The following is a 23,100-nucleotide window of genomic DNA, read 5'->3' on the forward strand; positions in this document are numbered from 1 at the left end:
AAAGGAAAAGGAAAAGGAAAAGGAAAAGGAAAAGGAAAAGGAAAAGGAAAAGGAAAAGGAAAAGGAAAAGGAAAAGGAAAAGGAAAAGGAAAAGGGGGTTATTTATTAAATAAACAGAATTTCTCTCAAGACATAACACACTTGAGCATGTCCAGAATGAACATCCACTCACCACCTGTGTTTCCTCCTGGCATTTCTGCCTCACATCACTCAGCATATCCTTCAGTTTGGCTTTCTGCTGGTCCATCTCATCCAGGCGGTCTTGGGCATCCTGTTTTTGAGCCTCCAGCTCTTGCAAGTTACTCGTTTCCCTGTCTAAATCATTTTGCAGTTCCTGCAGAGAAAATTGCACGGTTTGTAACTCACATTTAGCTGTTGTATTAAGGAAGGATCAGGCACAGACAAAGAAATTAGCAAAATTCAAAATATTTTCTACATCATAAAGGCTGCACCCTGCATTGGCCTGTTTGGTTTTTGCAGGAATTTGTGCGAGAAATAGGAAATAAATCTATAAATAAATAATAATAAATCTATAAATAAGAAGACACAAAAGTGACACAGAGTACACCATATCAAGTTATCCAAATTATCAAATTTTCAAATTACTAATACTCTCCAAACAATGATTTCCTAAATTACAGTGTCAGTTAAGMACTAACAAAAAAGATATTTCCAACTGTTTATATATACTGTGCTTATATTGGCCAGCATCAGATGAAAGATTTCTGATGRAGAACAGTAAAATTAAATTCTTTCCTTAAGTTAGAGGAAAATCCCAAGAAAGACAGAACAACAGAAAGAATAACAGAGTGACAGAACAACAAAAAATGCTCAATTGCCATGTATTATTTAGATTAAAAACTATTAATGATAAACAGAGTTTTTACCTGAACTTCATTGGTTTTCTGTCTGATTGATTCTTCCTTTTCCCTAATGTCCTGCTCTAGGGAATATTTYTCTCTGTCAGATAAACAAGAACACATATTTGTGATTAGTTAAATAATATAACAAACGTGCAAAAATCAATTCARTATTATTCTGGAAATATCATGCAGCCAAAAATACCAGCCCATGTATTCTTTAAAGGAGAAAAGGTGCATATGTATCAATTATTCTTTGAAAAATACCATCTGTGCCCATTATCAATCTTCTGAAATAACCTCTAGGGCATCACTAGGTCACCAATGAGAGCAACAAATAATGACAAAATTATTAAAATAAAAGTAACTGATACATCAGCACTGTGATTTATTTCATAAAAAAAAATATAAATTATTACCTCTGCAGCTGAGCAATTTCCTGACTGATATCATCCAGCTCCTTCACCCCTGTGAATTCTCCTGATCCAACAGAACTTGCACTGTCCTGTTAAGAATGAAACAATCAATTAAAATGTGATGTTATAACAGAAACTCTTCTTTTAATAAAGGCTGAGGATGGACGTGGGATATAAAATCCTCATTAAATTTGTAAAATTCCATGAGAGACATGAAATTATTCTGCAACAAGCAGGGAACATGCCACACAATTCTGCCCTGAAACAGGAGAATTTGAATGTTCCTGTTTAACAGGCAGGACAGTTGAACACACAGCAGTGAGGGGACGTGCACAGTGCCAACGAGGAAACTGCAGATCGTGGTAAAATTAAAATTCAAAACCTAAAATTCAGCTCTCCTACAGTCAATAGTAAAGTTTTCAGTGGATTTAAAGAAATCACATTGTAATTCACTTCTTGAGCCTCAAATGAATGGCGATTTCTGCAATTATGCCCCATTTCCTGTAGGTCATTTTTACATTCATTCRGGGAAGATGCAGAGGGCATCCTCTGCCTTCTAGATAAGAGAATCACTATCAGAAGTTGAGAAAGGATGTCAGCATTAGGTACCAAATTGGCTGTTATTATAAAAATTATTGCTCTTGGAAAAAAAAAAAACACTACAGATGAGCAAAAGCTGCAGCACTAACTCACTGCTAGAGAGAGCAGGAGACCTGCAACTTTTATGCAGCTTTTTAAAAAGAAGAATGAATAATTTGCTTGCTTCAATCACTTTGAGACTGCTGTGATAACCACAAAAGCTCAGCTTTATTAAATATTAAAAAACAAACAAGAACTCAACCAATAATCCAGAACCAGCAGAGTAAAATGTGACATTTTTGTGGAAACAATAGGTGAATATCCAGTTTAAATAGTTTAATTAAGTCTTCACTTTTGGGGGATTGTTTTTTTGGTAATATACCATTAATTAATCACAAATAACAACAACACAGACTAATTCCTCAGGGCAGCAAATTGAAAATCATTTTTACTGAATGCTAAGCAGGATCACAGCCAGGTGTCACCAACCATGACCATGAAATAAGTTCAAATGAGCTGCTGCACTGGTTAGAAGAGTCACTGAACCAAGCTCACAGCATTTTATTTACAGTTTTTTATTATAGTTTATTTTATTTTAAAGCTAAAATACATAAATAGAATTTACACATTTTATCTTATGCTCAGAAAAAAAAAATGGAAAAAAAATTGCAATTAACTGGTAACAGCAGGAAGCTGAAGTAACCAAGATGCATTTATTGCTCACAGCTGCAGAGAAATAATCCAGGAATAATTTCAACAGCACTGAGCTGCCTGTTCCAGAAATTTCCTGCCAAACACATCTGCAGTTGTGGAAGGAAGGAGGGAACATCAGCAGGTTGGCAGCCAGCACTGGGCACTTCACCCTGCTGTGACATTATMACCATGCCAAGAGCAAGTGGCACAGAACTCGAGAGCAGAGACAGGCAAAGGTGTAGAAATAAAAATTTTGGTTTTGGAAGTTACAAAAAGCATACATGGAAAAAAAAGTGCATTCCTTTTTTGGACATGGCAGTTACTCACACGCCGCATTTCTGTTAGGGCTGAGATCTCACTTCCTACAGGGGTCAAGTAACCTGACAGAGTCTATAGGAAAAGGATATAGGAAAAACCTTAGGAGGACCACAGCAACAGCAATTATTAAATKATATTCAGAGTTCCAAAGGTTTCTGATGAGGGAGAACAAAAAAAAAAGTAAAGAAAAATACAATATAATGTAGAAAAAAAGGTGAATGCATTGACATGACAGAAGTGTTTCTTCATTTCAGTGTCAGAAATGCACTGACACGTTAGGGAGGAGAGAAACAAAGCAGGGTCAGCAAAGCATCAGATGCTGCAGTAAAATGGTTTAGCAGTGATGGATASAGGACCTGGGAAAAAATTCTGACTGAAAAAAGTCATAATAAATGAGAAAGATGATGCTGGAATTATTTAAGCAAAAGAGAACCATCCTTTCAGAAAGGGAAAATGTTTTTTACTGAGATATGTAATAAATACAGCTCACTGTAAAGCAGAAATTTGTGGGGCTTCTTTTGGAAATAAGGAAATATATGATAAAGGGAAAGTTTCACTTTCATGTGGACTGGCACGCCACAAAGGATGAATCCCAGAAATTAGGAAGTCATCACTCCTYATTTGGCCATTAAAAAATTTTATGTTTCCATGGGAAGAATTTAGTGCTGATCAGTCAGASAGAGGCTGCTCAACCAGCAGCTGCCACAAACTCAACCTTCTCTCTGACAAAGGATTATTTTTTATGCAGGATTTTCTTTTTCAGCATTATTACTCCTTGGCTGATGGAATATTTTACTGCAATTTTTTTATTTATTCTCTTGGTTATTAAAAATTTAGCTGTATTTTAAAATGTCACAATAATTTTGTGAGAGGAGCTAAGAAACAATACTGGCAGTTCTTTACCATAATAAAAAAAAATAAAATTCMTACTCAGAGTACTTTTAAAGCAGATAAATTCAATTTTATCTACAATAAATCACTGCCTTACCTGGATGGGWGTGTTCCTCTCTGTGGGAGGGATCATATCTGGAGATAAAACCTGGGGAGGGTCAATCCCTTTGCTGACTTTCTGCTGGATGAGATACATGGCCAGGGCAAACTGGTCCTTGCTGAGCTTTCCCATCTGCCTCGTGTCTGCCAAAGCCCTGGTAAAAAATAAATCATATTTATAAACATGAAAATCTTATTTCTGCTCAACCAAAAAGCCCAAAATATATCCACAAATCCATGTATAATTTCCTTTACAATCATCCTCATCAGAGGTTACCTATTCTAGTTAAGAGTTCCATAAATATTTTTATTATATATGTACAAAAAATGTATTTTATTACATGTATTTGACTGAATAGTGTTATTCTAAGAAAATATTTGAGCCCTGAAAATCATATATACACGTGAAATTTCCTTTTGAATCAGAGGTTACTTCTTCTAGTTAGAGCTCCATAAACAGAGCAGTATTTTATTATATATATTTGACTGCATAGTGTTACTCTGAGAAAATATTTGGAGCATTAGAACTTCAAAAGAAAATCACAATTCACAGAGTGACCTATTGCCCCCTCTCCCAGAAAAGCAAAGGGAATATTTATTTCTCCCTTCATTTTCCACACAGMCCATATTTTACAGTATGGGGACAAGCAAAAGAGGTTGGGTTATTTTTTTTTTTAATGTTAGGATCAAATTTTGAATCTAAAAAACACAGCTAGTAGGGAATTCTTACCATATATGAGCTAGGAGATTCTGAGACAGACCTGAATGCATAAAAATGTCCTTTACTTCYTGGCCACTCACAAACCCATCCATGTCTGTGTCCGTTTTTAAGAAAATTTCATCGTATCGTACTTTTTCAGACATTGGTACCACCCAATTCACAGCTGGCTGCAAAAGAAATTTCAAATTTCAGAAGAAAAACAGTCTTTATGGATACACTGAGTATAAATGACATTATCCAGAGCTGGATGTGCTGARCATCTTCCATACTCCAGTTTGACTGGTAAATAAATATTTTCACTGCTTGTTTTAACTCCACACTTTCTTATCTGAATGAAAACATTGCTGAACAGCTATWCATCAGTTGAAAAGCATTAATTCTTTGGAAATTAATTAATTCATAAGACCCATCTAGGCTTATAAAGTCCTTGTGATAATAACAGGAGATTTAGGAGGAGATTAATGATTTCTTTGGTGTTAAACAGATACATAAATAAAACTTTTCTATGGTTTCTATGTTTTTTATGGGGKTTTTTTGGTATGTTTTTCTATGTTTTCGCTTTCCACACAAAGTGAAAATTCCCCATAAGATTTGCTACCTYGTGGGCACTCTGATTAAAATCCACCTGCTGTTTTTCTGTTCTTCCAAGCCTCTCCATTCTCATTTTATCCTCTCCACCCCAACGCCAGCGCTCGCACGCGAGGCAGAAAATCAAAAAGAGGATTTCTTTCCCCTCCAGCTCCCAGAGGGTTGGAAAATTAATTGACAAAACGACAAAAATCTGAAAGAAAGAGGTTTACCTGTGCTTGTTTGATGCTGTGCTTGGGAGATAAGTTCCCTATGCTGTTGAGGCTGCTGCCACTGCCATGGGATGGGGTAGAACGAAGGCTGTCTTTGGGTGGAGGGCTGGCAGGGAGAACAGGGACTGCTCCAGGAAAAACCGGTGTCTTCTTTCTTTTAGAAGGTGGTATGAGAGAAGGGGGCAACTGTGAAGGAACTGACTCTTTCTCAAGAGCTCTATAAACCAAATGCATTGCCTGCAAAAGGCAAAAAGGTCAGGTAACGTTCACAATTATTAGAAAAAGCGACAACATCTTCCCGTGTTAAGTCATTTATGTATCAGTAAAACAAAGACAGTGAGATTAGAGATGTAAACCAGAGCAAATAATTTGGAATGTAATTCCAACAAGTTCAATCTTGACACAGGCAAGATGGATTTGAGGAAGGTCATTTAATAGCTCCATGTGAACAATTTAGATTAGAATGGTCGAGTGCAGCACAGAAAGCTGCAAAGATCTTAAGAAAAAAAAATGAGCTTTTTTTTTTTTTGCTTTGATAGACAAGACTAGACTGTGAATTGAGAATTTAAAGCAACCTACCACTGCAAATTCATCCTTGTCCAGGTGACCATCTTTATCAATATCGCTGAGATCCCAGACCTACAGCAATTAAGATTAAAAATGATTTGCAGAGCAAGTTACACTTTAGGTAATCCTATATTAACATGCCTTCACTGAAGATTCCTAATAGATTTTGGTGAAGATCACATCGGTTTCATTACACCTATCTAAACATTTTCTGATGAAACAGGCTGAATTCTGAGTTTTCTGGCCACATTTTCTGATGAAACAGACTGAACCAGAGTTTTCTGACCACATGAATCACCACTGGCTCTGACAAATTCTGCCTGTAACACAGGCAGGTTTTTCACCTTTCTATGATGCAATTACAGAGTCATGAAGATGACTAAAAGCCTTCAGAGGTGGCTTTCAGAAMTGGCCAGAGGGTGTGGGCAAGCAGATCATTGAAATTCATCTAAAGAAAGTTCAACAGAAAAGTCAATACGTTTATAATTCTTATTCCATTCCTAAATATTCCTAATTCCTATCCCATTCCCAGACATTCCTAATTCCTATCCCATTCCCAGACATTCCTAATTCCTATCCCATTCCCAGACATTCCTAATTCCTATTCCATTCCTAGACATTCCTAATTCCTATTCCATTCCTAGACATTCCTAATTCCTATTCCATTCCTAGACATTTCTAATTCCTATTCCATTCCTAGGTGAGGAGGGTTTTCTACTCAAAACTAAAACCCTGTGCAGCTCCCTCTGGCCCCCTGAATTTCCTGTGGGAGAGAATTTCAGCATTGATCAGCTTTAGTTCACTATTKGGTCAATGAAAATTGCAGAACATTTAGAGGGATATAAAACTTTGGGAACTCCACCACCAGTAYTGTTTGATCACCAATATGACTTGGAGATAATTCAGCCTCAAGTCTTGGATTTTTGTCTGCTTTATTATGAGAATTCTGCTTCATCAYTGGCCCCTTGACAAATTTAAGTTCCTTGATCAGTCCTTTGCCCATTTCCTCAGTCCCTTATCTCATCCACAAACTTTTCTGGAAGAGGCAAAAGCTTCCTGGATTTCTATTGTGGCAACAACAAGACAAAATCCAAAGCCTTTCAAGACTTTGCAATATTCAAGTATGGAATTAAAACAAATTACAACAAATCATACTCCAAATTTGCAGATAATATAGAGCAAGAGGCAGTTCTTCCTGAAGAGATAAAATGTACTCACTCTCAAGCATATCAATATGCAAAGCATTAAAGAATGTGGTTTAAATGGAGGCAGAAAAATATTTTCAGGTCTGCTTCCCTTGCAAATATGCAATGGATGCACTAAACTCAGAGCTTGGAAGTGTTTATAAATTCACATGGACTAGAAAACAACTTGACAATTTGACAGCTACSATAAAGGAGGATGTTTTAAGGTATYCTCCTGTRCAAATAGGGGATGGATTTAATGGCAAGTCTAATAACTCTTATTTGTAAAAATGACAGAACAGCAGAATCTAATGTTCTAACAGCTATTACAGCTTAGGAAAGCTTTWTCTTGTCTTTAAACAATCAAAATCAAAYTYCCAGCTCTTAAATGAAGAGATAGTGAAGCCAATCTATTCTAGGGCAGAAATTGCTACTCTTATTCTTATATTTCTAAGTGGAAAACCTCAAAGTCTTGATGTTCCTGCTTTCTAGCATGCACACGATGCAAAATTTCAGCCAAAACCTGATCCATGTTGATAAATCACATTTTTAACACTGCAAGAAGCATTTTAACTTTTTAAACTACATTTTAATCCCATTTTTAACTACAAGAAGCTAAGTAGAATCCAGCTAAATCCAAACAGCTCACTTACCCTTCCAAGGATATCAAGAGGTAGCTTTGAATTCATCAGTACTGGTTTTACTTTGTCTCCTGAAAGTAAACCATTTACTGGCAAAAGGCTTTCAAAAATACCATCAAACTTTGCTTTTTCTTCCACCTAGTTGGTAAGAAATAGTCTGAATAAGTAAAAAAGTGTGTCTGTGTGAGTATTGACAATGAGATCTTGCAAGAAATTAAGACTAGTGAGCAAAATATTCATCCTAAATTTCTGAGTTTTCTTGCAAGTGCTGTATTTAAATGTAAACCCACGGAGAAAGTTTTAAAATTAAGCTCCTAAATCTAAGGTTATGACAGCTGAGAGATTTTACCATGCAGCAGAGAAGGTGTGCTTCTGTTTTAAAGAAATTTTTATAAGCTCTGAAGAATTAAAACCTATTCTTCCCAAATAATTTGCTTCCCACTTTAAACTATAAGTTTAAACCACAAGTTATTTTATTAAATGTCATCCTTTTGGGAATGTTTGCATTTGAAAATTAATTAAATATAAATATCYTCATATTTGCATCAAAAATTACTTTTTCCAAGCGATAGCTATTGCTTGCATCACTGAATACTAATTAGAACAAGCTTTAAATTAATACTTCAGACTGGATTTGGTGAAATACTTTGCTGTTCCCAGCAGGGTTCCTTTATACAAAGTGCCTAATTGTAGGATTCTGGAAAAAATCCAGGCAGAAGATTAAAATTCATTGTCTTAAAAACATCACACCAGGGGTGGTTCAGAGGGTTGTTTAATTTTCTTGCACACATAAAACTATACCTGGGTGTTCTCTGTCGTGCAAGAATCTGCACAGAAAGGGAGGATTTCTGAGATGGGAAATACAATTTGTTACAAAATTCTCTCATTGGGAAAATTCCACACAAGGAAAGCATTTACTTTTAAAAAAATTSATGGAATGTGTTCTTTTTTACACTTACCCTAACAGCCCAGTGAGTCTCTGTTGAGGGTGGTGTGATCAACAAAGGACTGCTAGAGTCATGCTGAAAATTAGAGAATTCTTTATTTTTATAAATATAGATTTATATATATATAAATATATAAATACACACTTCTGTCTCCAATACTTACTAATTGCTCCAATACTTATTAATGAAGTTAGAGATGGTTACAGACATGAACCTTCTCTACACTGAGGAAAACAGGCTGCACATGTAGCTCAGTAAAAATCCCACTCATTTTACAGCATTACAGTGCTTGGGTAAGGATATTCAGCACCCAAACATAAACCCAAAACAAGCAAAAGAGGTTCTGCAGGGCAAATCTTCAGCTGTGCCTTTTATCACCCACTCCTGTTGACCCAGCCCCAAAATAACCTTTTTTTTTTCATAAATTCAGAGGTTTTCCATATCACCTTCCTGACCAAGCTGTCCTGAATTTGCATTGGTTTTGCAGGTTTGGGATGACAAGACTGTGGCAGCCCTGGCTGCTGTGTCCTAAAGAACAGAAGCCTCAGAACCACCACATTTACAAAATTAAAGATTATTCCAATGTTCCAACCAAAGCCTTAGCTCTCACCTAAAATATAACTGAATTTAGGAGGAAATTACTTACAAATTTAGGAGGTGGCACAGTCAAATTCAGACTGCTCAGGTTGACATCGTGGCCATTCTGTGCACATGCTACGAGGCGCAAGGCGACATAGAAACCCTAMAAATAATTGCATTATTCATTAAAAAACAGTTTCAATCACAAAAAAGAACCCACTTAGGATTTTTGCTAACACTGTGCAACTCAGTGAAAAAAAAAAAAAGATGTACAGCCCCATAATGAAAACTACCCCTTTGCTTTTAAAGATGAGTCAGGAAAAATTTCACAGTAACAGGAAACAAAGAGCAGAAAATTGGAAATTAGTTTTTATGAAGAACTCTTTCATAATTAAACTCCCACAATTTTCCTTAAAAATTAATAATGTTTTTAAAAAGTTTWTCTGTATCTATAAGCAACTCGCTATTTGATAATTCAAGCCATTTTTAGTAATGCTAGATTTTTTTCATGCAGGAAAGTTTTCTAAATTAAAATCATATTTTGTGTTTGTGACTCAGTGGCTGTGTCTCTATGTAGCATGCACACTGATTATTTACAAAACAAAAGAAATACAGAAAATTAGAACCAAACTTCTCCTRCAGCCTCACTGAGTAATAACACTTGGATTCATAACCAAGTGCTGGGGGAAAAAACTCATCTTGTAAACAAAAACTCAATCAGAAAAACATAAAGATAACCACGAGTGGTATCAGGGTTTGATTTAAATACAGCAAATCTACATGAATAGTTCATTTACCTGTTTATCTAAGTATCCTTTACCCTCTGGGTCAGCCAAATCCCATATCTGTGAAGACACAAAATAAAAGCCATTGTGAATTTCAAATAAAACTTAACACAGCTCAACAGCTCCTACTGTATGTCTTCCTAAAGTTTTCATTCAGTTTTTGAGTTATGACATATGATGTTATCAAATTGTCGAGTTAACAACAAAAATGTTACACAAAAGACAATTTTTCTTTTTATATTTTTTCTTTCACTTAAAAAAGTGTACAATTACTGCATCGTCCAATTTCAACTTACTTTTCCAAGGATGACATCAGAGAGACCTGATTTTTTAAGAAACAGCGCAGCTTCATTTGCCCCAACTCTCCCTGTGTATGTTGGATCTACCTGAAGGAAAAAAAWTAACAYTTAATTGAAACATGACTGYTGTGAAAGCAGAGTTCAGAAATGCAATGTCTSKCTYCWCTARGTCAAAAGGAGTTRCACAAACTGCATCACCACTCAGAATTYATTAGCACTGCAATGGGGAAAAGAAAGAGAAGGAAATCTTGGGGAAGAAGAAACTGTACTTTATTTTTACTTTATATTTTTAGGAACGTACCTGTTTGTAATAAGTTTCATATATTGGATTCCCAGTAGAAAACTGAAACACAAGGGAGAAAACAGAATAAACAACAATGACAATTCACAGGACAGAAAATATTACACTTTGAGTATTACTTGTATCAAAAACCTAAAACAGTGTGTCAATTCGCTGTTACAAACTGGACACTTGAAATTTAAGTGTGGACAACAGTGATCCACYGAGACCACAGGCAACTGTCACCTCTTAGAACTTCTCATTTATCAGGATTCCTGCCTCTCCTCACACTTTTACTTAACTATAATGTAATAAGGTTTTGTGGAATAGATTTGAACTATTTGCTGAAGTATTTCAGATTACAAAGGCCCAGCTTTCAACACAAAGCTGACCTGGCTGCCTTCTCCACTGTATACATCCTTACAGAATATTTCCAGCAGAAAAATTATATAAACAGAGCCCTGTGCCTGTGTTAACGGATTTTCAAGATTTTAAACTGAAATAGAGTAAAAAAAAATAGAAAATTAGAATGAATGGTAAATTAATAATCCTCACAATTCCCTGAATATGCTGCTGGAGATTTCAGCTTGGTGTAATCACAGCCTTGCATTTTCAGTGGACTAAACTGATTCCAGTCCCTCTTGCTGGCATTCCAAGCAGATGGGAACTGAAATGCCAAAAGATGCAGAAACCCCAAACCCAATCTTCTCTCTTGCCTCCCACAATTGCCACTGTGCAGGTTATCCCTCCACACTGCTCTCCTCAGCCTCCAACAGCAAAACCAATCCAGCCAAAAGCAGGGCAGTGCTTAGGCCACCCAGAGGCCTTAAAAAGAAAGCAAAAAACAACCCAATAAAGAGTTTAATGAGCGAGATGCAGAGATCAAAAGTCAAAAAACCTGCTTGGGACAGCTACTCTCCACCTCCAGGACACCAGTCAGACACCTGAAAAGGATTATTTCACACTAAGTCCCATCACTATTATGTCCCTTCCCAAATGTCACCTTCTTCTTTGTCATCCTCATGGATTTCCAGATGTTCTGCCTACTCTGAGGGAAGGAAGGCAGGAACATGATGAAAGAAAAGACCAATGAAGAACATGAAAGTTTAATTTCACATCAAGAGAACCTTCTGCTGAGTTCACAACACACCAAATCTTCGTTTAAGGAACTACCCATAACTAAACTCTCTGAACCGCTGACTCTCTGAAGGTTACAGCTCTATTTGAATAGAAAAATCCTGCATTTTCAGAATGATTTCCTAAGCATCTTAAACATATTTCACTTACATGCAGCAAAATAAACTGCTGTGTTTTCCAACATCAGCAGCCTCTGGAAGCTTTCACTCTTCCTGATGGTGGACAGGATTTCAGAAGAACGTTGCAACCATAACTCAGAAATCTGACTATTCTTTTTGCTGATATAAATGGTCAGCACATATAAGCATTGTGTTCCTGTTCAAGCAGGAAACACATCATCCAGAAAAAAGGTGGAAGGAGGAAATTGCCTGAATAAAACCCAGCGTGTTTTCAGCCAACTATCACCAAACTGAGCACCTCTTTTTTATCAGAAATTGCAGACAAGAGAGGCAACCACCAACTGCAAACTCCTCTAACAGACACAAGGAGTGACCTAGAGCAGGCAGAGACTGGACTCGTACCAAAATCCAGAGCACAGGACTGAATGATCTCATCCCAGCATCAAACATTCCTGTCACCCTCATTTGATATTGTCAGCCACGACTCGGAGCTGATTTACCTGGYAGAGGTGGCAGGAAGCCAGGGTGATGCACTTCAATGCTGTGAAGTTTCTTCTACAGCAAATTATTCCCCCAAGTGCTGAGGGAAAGCACTTTAAGGATCAATTCTCTATTTGAGGAATTGTACAAAGATTCAGTGTCTCTGACCGATTTACCTAAATGACTGCACCTCTGTGATGAAGCAGACCAGACAAAATGGGTTCAAGAGATAAAAATAGCACAGCTCTCTATCTACCCATCACCACACGTGATGGCATCACTACCATTCAAGAGGATTCTGTAATTTGGTGACATTTGCTGATGAAGGACCTGCCCGAAACTGCCAAGGCTGGCAGGGACAAACATTTTGGAGGGTTCACAGCTGATGATGTCAAAGCATAACCTGTTAGAGAGGTTCAGGCTGACTAACAGTTTAACCACCCTACACCTGTTCTCTACTCCCCAAAACACCATCTCCAACCAATGCTTTAGAACATCTCCCAAACAGACCCTTCAGAGCCCTGGTGCCTTTTTAATTTCCAAGCTGATTTCCTCTTCAGAAGTTCAAGCTTTGAGCCTGCACACTCATAGCAGATCCATACACTGTGTTTGTTTGTGGTATACAGTGCACACTCACAGATTCTTCTCCAAGTCCCTTACTGGGAAAAAGGCAGGACTAAACTCCTGTCACCACAACAATTAATACACCCAGTTCTCTTTTCTGAGGTCATCTCGGGGTCACAAGGASCTCTGGATCACATGAATAATTCTCCTTGGTGTCCCTCCTCTTTTAAATTTTTCTTTCAGCCCTGCTAGCCAAAGCATGGGATAGCTGAAAATACTGAGTGTAAAAGACACCAAAAAAGTGTTTACAAAGAAAAGAGTCAAAAGAAGGTTGCTGCTGCCCCAAAATGATCACCTTTGCCCTTACATTACCTGTCAAATATCCTGAGTTGTCTTAGAAGAGTGACCTACTGTCCCAATATCTCTAACTTAACTCTCCAGAACCTCCTGAAGCTGCAGCATGAACAGGCTTTGCACAGTGGAAAAGATCACATCAAATGTAAGAAAATAAAGTTATTGAAGATAAACAACTGAAACCAGATTGAACTCCAAGAACTGATTTTACAGGCTTGCTCTTCAACTAGGTTTATGCATAGCCAGGTGAAACAAAGACAGCCAAATGTTAAATATAAATAGAATCAGAGAATCCCAGAATGATTKGTGTTGGAAGGGAYCTTAAAGATCATTWAGTTCCARCCTCTGCCATGGGCAGGGACAYCTTCCASTGTCCCAGGCTGCTCCAARCCCTGCCCAMCCTGGCCTTGGACACTGCCAGGGCCTCACCACCCTCACAGGRAAGAATTTCTTCCTAAAATGATAATAATGATCAATGATTAATGCTAAAATTTTAAACATTTTCATTTCAAACAGTTTAAGCTGCTTGAATTACCAATGCTGKTTGCAGCTCTTAATATGTTGGTATAAAAAAATTCTTATTTTACATCTTTCTGAGTGGACAGGCCTTAATATTACAACATATGTACTCTGTCCTATTCCATCTAATTCCATTTCAGGCATTTACTACAACACACATCTCCTTAGTAATCACAAAACTGAGGCTATTAAAAGAGGAAGTTTATTACTTGAAGGGAAATTCTGTTTACTGCCCTGATTACAGCTAGATTACTCTTGACAGTTCAATGTAGGAAAACAAGTTTCAAAACTACAATGCTTCCATTGAATTGGTTGGAAAATGTTATAAAAATAACTGATATGTTTACAGAATGTGTTCCTTTATCCCCTAAACATAACATTTCCTATCCACAGGAATATCATTGATGCCATCCTCTCAAATATCAATGAGCATTTAAACAACACAGAACCTRGATTTCTAGAGTAAATATTTGACAATTATTTGATTTTTGCCAATGTATTAAAAAGAAGTCTCACAACTACAAACTCTTTCACATCCAGAGTTTGACTCACATATTTTGCACCACGTTAGTCACTTGAAAAATTTTGAGAACAGTTTGTGTGCACATGGATGTTTTCAGATGTTTCTGGRTATGTTCATTTAATTAAACAGATTGTTAATCAGGACTCCTGCCATTCAGAAGCTCAACAGCAGTACATGTTCATAGTAAGACACACAGCAAGCAACGCTATCAAAGCACCACGTAACTCCATCGAGAGACACATTTTCAGAGTATCGCAAATAAAAGATCATTATTAAAAGGAAATTGATACATTTAAATAATCTGAACTACTATTAGGAGTAATTCTGAATTCCTGACTGGCCTAGCCACAATGTGGAAAATAGTTTTAATTGCAAGGCATTGAGGGTAGTGGGGTGGTGTTGCTTTTCTTTTGCTTTAAAGCAAGTAAGTAAACTGATTGTCTTCACAGGGCTATGGAAAAAATAGCGATCACACCGCTTAGGCTTGAATTATTTGGGTGAGAAATCAATCAAAAAAAAAAAAAACCAAAAAACTTGCAACGAACAGAAATCAACCCAGAGATCCCAAGCATTCAACCAGAGCTGGCAACAGCCTCTCCCAAGGGTCAGGGACGTGTGCCCTGCAGAACTCATCCCCTTCCTGATGGGCGAACACCTCCGGCTCATCCCCCAAACCCTTCCCGGTGTCCCCGCTGCTCTCACAGCCCCTGAACGCCCCGCACAGCCACGACACCCTGTCACAACAGCCCAGAGCTGCCAGCAGCATCAACCCCCCGGCACGGACAGGAAAACACGGGCGATGTGCGGAGCCCCAGCCCTGTCCCCCAAACCCCCCGGCCCGCGGTGATGCCGGTAATGCCGGCGGCTCGGGGTGGGAAAGCGCCTGGAGACCCTCAGCCCCTCCCCAGGGAGGCCTCCATGAAGGGACGGCTCCGGAGCAGCCTACAGCCCCCACAGCAGCTCCCAGCCCGGCTCCGGGACACGGCAGGACCCGCTCACCGCCCTCACCCCGCCCGTGTCCCGCTCCCCGCCGCGCCCCGACCCTCATCCCCCGGCGGGCCGAGCCCTTCCCGGCGCACGGCCCGCACCCAGCTCCACTCCCCGCCCGACCGCAGCCGCTCACGGTGCAGCCCCGCAGCTTCTCCCCGAGCCCGGCTGCCGGCGCTGAGGGCCGCGCGTCCCCCCGCAGCCCGGTACCTGCTGGCTGAGGGGGATGAGCGCCGCCATCTTCCTCCCGCTGGGTCGGGCCGCGGCCGGGGCGGGGCGAGGGGCGGGAGGCGGCGGCGCGGCCGGGCCGGGCGGGGCTGAGGCTGAGGCTGAGGCGGCGGCGGCTCGGGAGGTGCGGTGGATCCTCCAGCGGTATAATCGGGACCCCGACCCCGCTGTTAGCGCTCCACAGAGACACTGGATGGTGGGTAACGGAAATGAAAGGCTGAGGCGGCGGCGGCTCGGGAGGTGCGGTGGATCCTCCAGCGGTGTTATCAGGGCTCCGACCCCGCTGTTAGCGCTCCACAGAGACACTGGATGGTGGGTAACGGAAATGAAAGGAGAAGGAAGTGTCTTTACAAACGGACTCTGGGCTCTGGGGTGAGATGAGGCTTAGGGCTGATGCTAGGAGATAAAGAGGAGGCAATAGGAAGGATTTCCGTGGGGGTTCCACCGTTTGGCTTATCTAAACTACCAGAGCAGAGACACAGAGATGTAAACTGAAGGGGGGAAGGCAATTTATGATAGAAGGGGGGTTTTATCAGGCGTTTCGGGGAGCCTGTAACTTTCAAGTACCTCAGCCAACGGGGAAAGAAAGAGGGACCCGCGGCCGGGAAATTGGGATAAAAGGAGGCTGTGTCCTCTATGAATTTGAGAGACCCCATGRGAAATGCCCATRACCTCTCCCTTTATTCATGAATAAAGTTGCGGGACTCCTCTGTCTCCTTTTTGGACATAAACCTCTGGTGCTTGCGGATTAATTTTCCTTACAGAAAACACCTCAGAGCATTGAGACCGATCACCGCCGTGTACAGCCGCACCGGAGCGCTGAGTGCCACGTCTATCGTTCCTTAAACGCCTCCAGGGATGGGGATTCCACCACCATCACCTCKCTGGGAAGTCACAAAATCCCCAAAAAGTGCGAGGTTTGATGGAGCRCAGTGGGTCAGCTKGTMCCRGTTCCRGCAGGGCCATCSCAGAGCATGGCACAGAATTGTGTYCGCACAGTTCTGGGATRTCTCCAGGGAGGGATTGCAAGSTGTTCCAGTGCTCSATCAYTTCACYGTAAAGTTCTTCCTCATATTCAGGTGGWACTTCTTGGGCATCAGGTTCTTGTCCCATTACTGGGCCCACAGAGCAGAGTCTGGTCCATGCTCGGAGCCCTCCCTGCATTCAGGGACAGAAGAGGATGAGATCTTCTCTCAGCCTCTCCTCTCAAGGCTGAACACCCCAGCTCCCTCCTTTCCTCCTTTCCTCCTTTCCTCCTTCTTTCCTCCAGTCCCTTGATCAACTTCATATCTCAACCCTGTCATCCACTGAAGGTCCTTCATCCCCAGTGAAGCTGCTTCTGGTCTAAGATCAAATTTTCGGCATCAAAAACACCAATTTTAACAAACCCCTGAGTGCAGAGTGGAAATCCTAAGCAGCAGCCTGACCAAGGCTGGATCACCGTGACCATAAAACTAAATCAACAGGAATCCGTTCAGCAAAGAAAAAGTGCTGTGCAACTGTTGTTGTATTTCAGAGCTTTAAAAGTTCTTCACCCTAAAGCATGGCAAGAATTCTTTTACAGCTCTTGGCCAAGCAGAAGCAGAAGAATTTGACCCTTAAACCTAAGTCTTAGGAATTGCCTCGCAGCAGAATGGTAACGCTAGAAAGTACTAGAAAACTAATCCAGAAAAACAAAAAAACTGGGCAAAATAAAAATGATCCATAGCACAAGCTCAATAGGTATATAATGACATTACAACTAGATGATGATGTTAGATAACCTAATGTCAAATTTCACTCTGACGCACGCAGAACAAGTTTCACCAAGTCACTGGAAAGGACACACGAGTGCAAAGGGCAGGTAATARCCTACAATATGTTGTTTCAGTGAGGGGTATTAACACAAATCCTGCTGTACAACTGGATTAATTCCCAGCTCACGCCAATAATTTGCAAATGAGGGGGGGAGGTTGGTACAAATCCGCATTTATTGACCCCGGTGCATGCTGGGGGTTGTAGTCGGCGCCCCCTGTGCCGGTGGCAGTAAACCTGCTTGGGATTGGATGGCGGTGCCAGTGCGCTCTGCGCGAAGCCAATCAATGGGCAGGATATTGGGGGGTGGCGGGTTCCCGGATACGGCCTCACATCGCCGCTCTGGGCCGGGCACGGAGCAGCCGCCGCCGCCTCGGACCCGGCGCTGTGCCGTCCGACCCTATCCCGCCCCAGCCCGTCCCGATCCCGGCCGTTCTGCTCTTTTCATCTCTGTCTCGGATGGCCGCGATCTCCCGGGCACCCGCGGGACGCGGGCAGGTGAGGCACCGGCTCCTTTTTTCGGTCTGTACCTGGGCAGCCGCGGCCCGGGCCGGTGTTTGCGTCCTGTGTGGGGAGGGATCTGTAAAACCCCAGRTTGGGCCAGCTCTGCTGGCAGGGAACCCGCGACAAGATGAGAGGACAGTCTTAAGCTGTGCCAGGGGTGGTTTAGGTTGGACATCAGAAAGAATTTCCTCACAGAAAGGGTGGTCAGATATTGGAAGGGACTGCTCGCAGAATCACCATCCCTGGAGATGTTTAATGGATGTGGCACTCGGAGCTTTGATCTGGTTGACAAGGTGTGGGATCAGTCACAGGTTGGCTCGATGATATCAGAATTCTTTTCCAACGCCGGTGACTCTGTGATTCTTGGCAGGGCCACAGCCATGTCCCCCGCTGGACCAGCACCCTGAGACAGGACACAGAGCTGGAGAACACCGGGAGAGCTCCATCCCGCCGGGGCCGGTTCTTGAAGGTGTGCGATGGAAACGCCGGTGGGACCCAGCGGTGTCAGATGCCGGGAGGGAACAGCCGTGGAGCCCCGAGCACTGCGGGCAGCGCCTCCCACGCCCGGCTGAGCTCGGTTCTGAGYAAAGTGGCACAACTGGAAAGCAAGATCATGAACCAAAAAAAGCACCTGGAACGGCAGAACACCGACTCGGGCCTGAAGCYTTCAGCTGAGGAGTGCTCCTCATCTGCCTCTGGGCATGAACGTGCCAGGGGCAAGAAGTACTGGAAGAATTATGGTACCACCAGTGCTAATGGGACACGCAGGGATGCCTGTTCTGAGGAAGAGGAAAGCATCCAAAGCCCTAAAAAGAATGTTCTGGTTAAACAACACCTTGATTTGGATAGTGATGAAGAGGAAATGAGAGAACTGATGGGGAGCTCTTTGGGTTTTTCCAGTGGAAGTGGGAAACAGAAGGTTCTGGTAAGTGACACTCAGCATGGTAGAAGGTAAACATAAACTTTGCTGGATTATGTATTTTTATTAATGTTTTTATATACTTGTTGTAATTGGTTGGTCACTTTATTTAGATAACACCARCAACTAAATTTTAAATTTGCATTTGTGTCTTGCTCATGATAGGATTGAGTTTCACATCTTAACATCTCAAAATTCTCAGTTTTACCCACAATGATTTGTTTTCYCTTTAGCAATCTGCACATAACAGTGAAGTAACACATAAATCTCTTTTCCATGTTCTTCAAAAAGAGCAAGACCCCAGTTCCATCAGCAAGGCCTCCTCCACCTCATGAGGAAGTTCCACCAGCAGAATTATCTGAAGCATCTTCTTTTCACAACAAAKACTCAGAGAAAAGTGGGTTTGGTAGAATTAAATCACCAGCACCTTCACCCACCAGCAGAAACCTGCCAGGACATACCATGAGATCTCRATTGTCTTCTTCCATGAAAGACAACACTGTGAAGATGACTCCACCTAAAGCACGCTACATCAAGCAAAGGCAAAAATCCCTGGAAAGTGATACAAGTGAAATAAAATCATTAGATGAATTATTTTCAAAAGGAGCTGATGCAGAMGATCCAACCAGCAGCAGCTCAGAATGTAAGTTTTCTAAAATACTGTCTCAGTAGCCTCAGTATGAGTTGTACTKATAAATTCTCTTAACATAGGCAAATAGTCACTTTGAAAGTGAAATTTTACATAAACCAGGGCCCTATCAAAGKAATTATCTTGATCTGTTTCTTTTTTCTAGTGMTAGGTTTATATTTTTCCTAGCTTTTGACTCAGTGGGTTYGTATTAATGATGCTGCCCTGATATCAAAACAATTACAACATTACAACATAATTTTCATGTASCAGTGGGTCAGAGTGAGAACAGCTGTAAATGAGGGGCAGCAAAAATCTCTTGAACTTCAGTCAGCAGATCAAAGGAGGAAATTTTAGGAGTTTCTGCAAAGTTAAAGAATCAGAGTGACTGATTGCTAYTTTTAGTACTAAATTAGGAAGGTAATATTGATTTTTTTCCATTTTTCTCACAGAAGAGTGCACTGTATTTTTATGCCAATTCTCATGTCGTTGTGTCATTTGTTTGCAGCTTTCAGACTGAATGTCCTGAGCCTTGATGATTTGGCACCAGATATTACCAGTACARCAGCAGAATTAAAGCAGAAAGTAAGTAGGAACTCCCCACTAGAATATATTCCCAGTCTGCCTTTGTTTGATGGAGTGTGAAGTTCTAAAATAAATAATTTTACAGGGAAAAGACATCCAGGWTACTCAAGAATCAAASAAATATGTGAAAAAAGATAYWTTGYTGGTGGAAGAGGACCAAGCTGCTCYTAAAAGGACCAGTGCAGTAACTGATGTGAGTGATTCTCCTGAAGAGGATGTTGAAAAAATCATCACTGAAGCTGAAATCTCTGAACATTTAAGTGGAGTTTCCTCCGATTTCCCAGCACACRAACAGGATTATCTTAATGAGGATGAGAGAACTTTTAATTCAGAATATTCTGAAGACTTTGAAACGTCTCTGTCTACAACAGACAGGGAATGTGAGAGCCACACTGGTTCTGGAGMRCACTCACCTTCAGTGCCATCCCCGWKGGTCACCCAAGAGCAGCACAGCCGTGKGCACTGTGTGACTGTCACAGAAACYGGGGTTCAGACAGCAGAGCCTCCGTTCACCTACAGCTGGGCAAAGGGTGAGTTCAGCACAATTACTGCCCTAACCAGGCAGATTTTACACTTTTATATGTGCCAGCCCAGGCAGCCTTGATAAGAGTTCATTTCAGTGCCAGCTTCCCCTCATTGACACTAAAAAAAAAATTTAAAGCTCAGCACTTTTATCTGCTGTCTACAGTAAAGATTGGCATTATAATATTCAATAAGAAGGTTATTTTTGCTTAAAAATACCCCCCACAGGTATGTAAAAAATCTTTTAAACCCAACACTTGAATCTGCTGTCTACAGTAAAGATTGGCATTGAATATTGTAATAAGAAAGGGTTTTTGCTTAAAAATACACCCTGCAGGTGTGTAAAGAAACTTTTAAAGCCCAACACTTGAATCTGCTATCTACAGTAAAGATTGGCATTGAATATTGTAATAAGAAATGGTTTTTTTGCATAAAAATACCCCCTGCAGGACCCATGGCTGGATGAGCAAGTGTTAGCAGCAGAACTGATGACAGCATGAATAGGACTCTCAAATGGAATTCAATATTCTGATATCTTTACTGTTGTGAATAACAGCACTGATGGCTCATCACAGAGTGCTTTTGTATTGTATTTGTCTCTTGGGAAAGCATTATGGCCCCATGACAGGATCAGAAGGGAAATTTCACATCTTGAGGGGGAGCTCCTGCCTACACCTCTTTACTTAAAGGGAAAAGTGCTAAGAATGATCATTCCATACCCCACTGGAGGAGAAAGTAGAAACTTGAGTGTGCTTGAAAACAGAAGCATTCTTTGAGTACAAAAGTCTCATTTTTCACTCTGCCTAGGGTTAGGAAAGGTGCCTTTGCAATGGTCATGTGAGCCTAAGAGTAAAAAAACTGTGGAGGCTGTAAAACATTTTTTACATGCAAAACATGTAAAATTATGTCAACATTTTTTTGGCTGACAGAATTCTCCCGTTAACTTTCTCCAGTGAATTCTCTCCAGGCTCTACAGTGCTTTTAGGGCACTGCTGTCCCAAGAAACTGCTGAAGAAGCACCAGGTGGTAGCACTAAAGCTCTGCACTCTCTCAATAATTGTGATGTTGTCTACGCACAGCAACCCCCTCAGCAGTGCTCACCCCTCCTGTTGGAACCAGCTACGTGGATCCAGTGCCAATCGCCAGTCACATCATCAGCATGGATGCAGTAGAAGGTACTAAAAACAACTTTAATCTTTTTCACTCTTTTTTCTGCTCCTAAACCCAGCCTGGTTGATCCAGGCCTTGCTGCCTCACCACAGTCCTGTCTGTTTCTCACAGCCCTGACTGCTTACAGCCCCTCGGTTCTGGTTTTACAATCCATGTGCAAGCAGCACCTGATGCTGACCCAGCAGTTTGTAGAGAACSTTCACCACCTTCACACATCCCTGGTGGAGTCATTGGAGGATGAGAAGTTCCACTACCATACCCTGGAAGAGGCTAAAGAGGTATTTATGACAAAGCAGAGATTGAACATACATTCCTTTGCAAAAGTTTGTGGCATTTTTAGCATATTTCTTTGCATATAATTAATTAATAGGCTTAGGAAAAAAAAACCCAAAGTCTTGCTGGATGCCATAGTTTTCAAAGATTAATGTTTCTGCTGTGGTATTTAGCTGTCCTCAAAGGAGCAGGGATCTCTCAGATGCTGCAACAAGAGGGTCATTTTCTGTTGCTAGTACAGAAAAGTGCAGGTATCTTGACATGAAAATTAGTTACTTCCTATTATTTAATAAATAATTACATAATATGCTTTCTTTATTAATAACTTTTTGTTTTTCAGTACATCAAGAATCACAAATCCCCACCTCTAACAATTGAACAAGCACTTGAAGAAATTCGGAGAGCCCAGGATAACTGCTTGGACAGTTATTGAACTTTAAGTAACATTTATATTTACACCTCTAAGGCTGAAAYAAGATACTTTTCCAAGCTGCACAGATAAAAGGTTACAAACTATGTAGTGGAAGGATTTGTACAAATTGCTATGTTAGTATGAATTAGTACAAGTTGCTAATTATTGTATATAATTTAGTTTTTTATACCTGAATTTTTTATTTGTGTATGCAGTACAAGGATAGGCAGGAATCTCCAGCCCATGTCAGCTCAAACGAAATCAAGAGAACACTTCTCTGTAATGGAATGATGATAAATCATCATGGTGCACAGATTTATCCTGCAAATTGTGGCATCTGTGATCACATCTGTGATTGTGGCAGAAGAGAAAATCTGCACTACAGCCCCCAGAAATGTGACCACAGCAGAAAATTATCATATCCTGACTTTAGTGCCATTATCCAAACAGTGTTTCTATATAATCAGGCTTGTCAGATTACAACAAACCCAAACACAGCTCCCAAGCTTGGAGTGTGTAATTTAAATTAAGATAAATTATGAAAAAGCAGGCTTATAGTCAAGGTACAGGAATCCACTTACTCTGAGGTACCTTTTTATTTTAAAAAAAGTGTTTATTGGAAGGCAAAACARTAACATTCACAAGTTGGTAACATACAGGTGGTGTATGCTGATTCACAGACAGGTACAGTTCCACAACTACAGTAGATCTAGAACAAACTGA

The 23,100-nt window shown here is 40.6% G+C and overlaps 2 protein-coding genes across 4 annotated transcripts in view; one reads left to right on the plus strand and one right to left on the minus strand.

The window, feature by feature from the left end:
- Positions 1 to 15,606, minus strand: part of EPS15L1 (epidermal growth factor receptor pathway substrate 15 like 1) — a 44,845-nt gene extending 29,239 nt beyond the window's left edge. For all 3 annotated transcript variants that reach the window (XM_057387347.1, XM_057387346.1, XM_057387348.1), the window contains exons 1-14: positions 15,553 to 15,606; positions 10,681 to 10,722; positions 10,377 to 10,466; positions 10,093 to 10,140; positions 9,363 to 9,458; positions 8,729 to 8,791; positions 7,782 to 7,907; positions 5,957 to 6,016; positions 5,378 to 5,614; positions 4,587 to 4,744; positions 3,855 to 4,011; positions 1,280 to 1,365; positions 888 to 960; positions 173 to 334 (exon numbers count right to left, since the gene is read on the minus strand). In XM_057387347.1, the coding sequence (XP_057243330.1) occupies positions 173 to 334; positions 888 to 960; positions 1,280 to 1,365; positions 3,855 to 4,011; positions 4,587 to 4,744; positions 5,378 to 5,614; positions 5,957 to 6,016; positions 7,782 to 7,907; positions 8,729 to 8,791; positions 9,363 to 9,458; positions 10,093 to 10,140; positions 10,377 to 10,466; positions 10,681 to 10,722; positions 15,553 to 15,582 (1,428 nt within the window). In that variant the 5' untranslated portion in view covers positions 15,583 to 15,606. The remainder of the gene's footprint in view (positions 1 to 172; positions 335 to 887; positions 961 to 1,279; positions 1,366 to 3,854; positions 4,012 to 4,586; positions 4,745 to 5,377; positions 5,615 to 5,956; positions 6,017 to 7,781; positions 7,908 to 8,728; positions 8,792 to 9,362; positions 9,459 to 10,092; positions 10,141 to 10,376; positions 10,467 to 10,680; positions 10,723 to 15,552) is intronic.
- A 2,045-nt stretch (positions 15,607 to 17,651) lies between these two features.
- On the plus strand, positions 17,652 to 22,925 carry CUNH19orf44 (chromosome unknown C19orf44 homolog). The gene is given in 10 exon segments (XM_057387345.1): positions 17,652 to 17,700; positions 17,703 to 17,810; positions 17,813 to 17,862; positions 18,239 to 18,793; positions 19,079 to 19,430; positions 19,924 to 20,000; positions 20,086 to 20,530; positions 21,602 to 21,697; positions 21,804 to 21,970; positions 22,306 to 22,925. Coding segments are annotated over 10 exon segments (1,992 nt in total). The 3' UTR covers positions 22,399 to 22,925.
- Positions 22,926 to 23,100: the final 175 nt, after the last annotated feature.

This window comes from Malurus melanocephalus, unplaced genomic scaffold (genome assembly GCF_030028575.1).
Source record: "Malurus melanocephalus ecotype Western Australia unplaced genomic scaffold, MMel_1.1 scaffold_1194, whole genome shotgun sequence".
NCBI classification, from domain to species: domain Eukaryota; kingdom Metazoa; phylum Chordata; class Aves; order Passeriformes; family Maluridae; genus Malurus; species Malurus melanocephalus.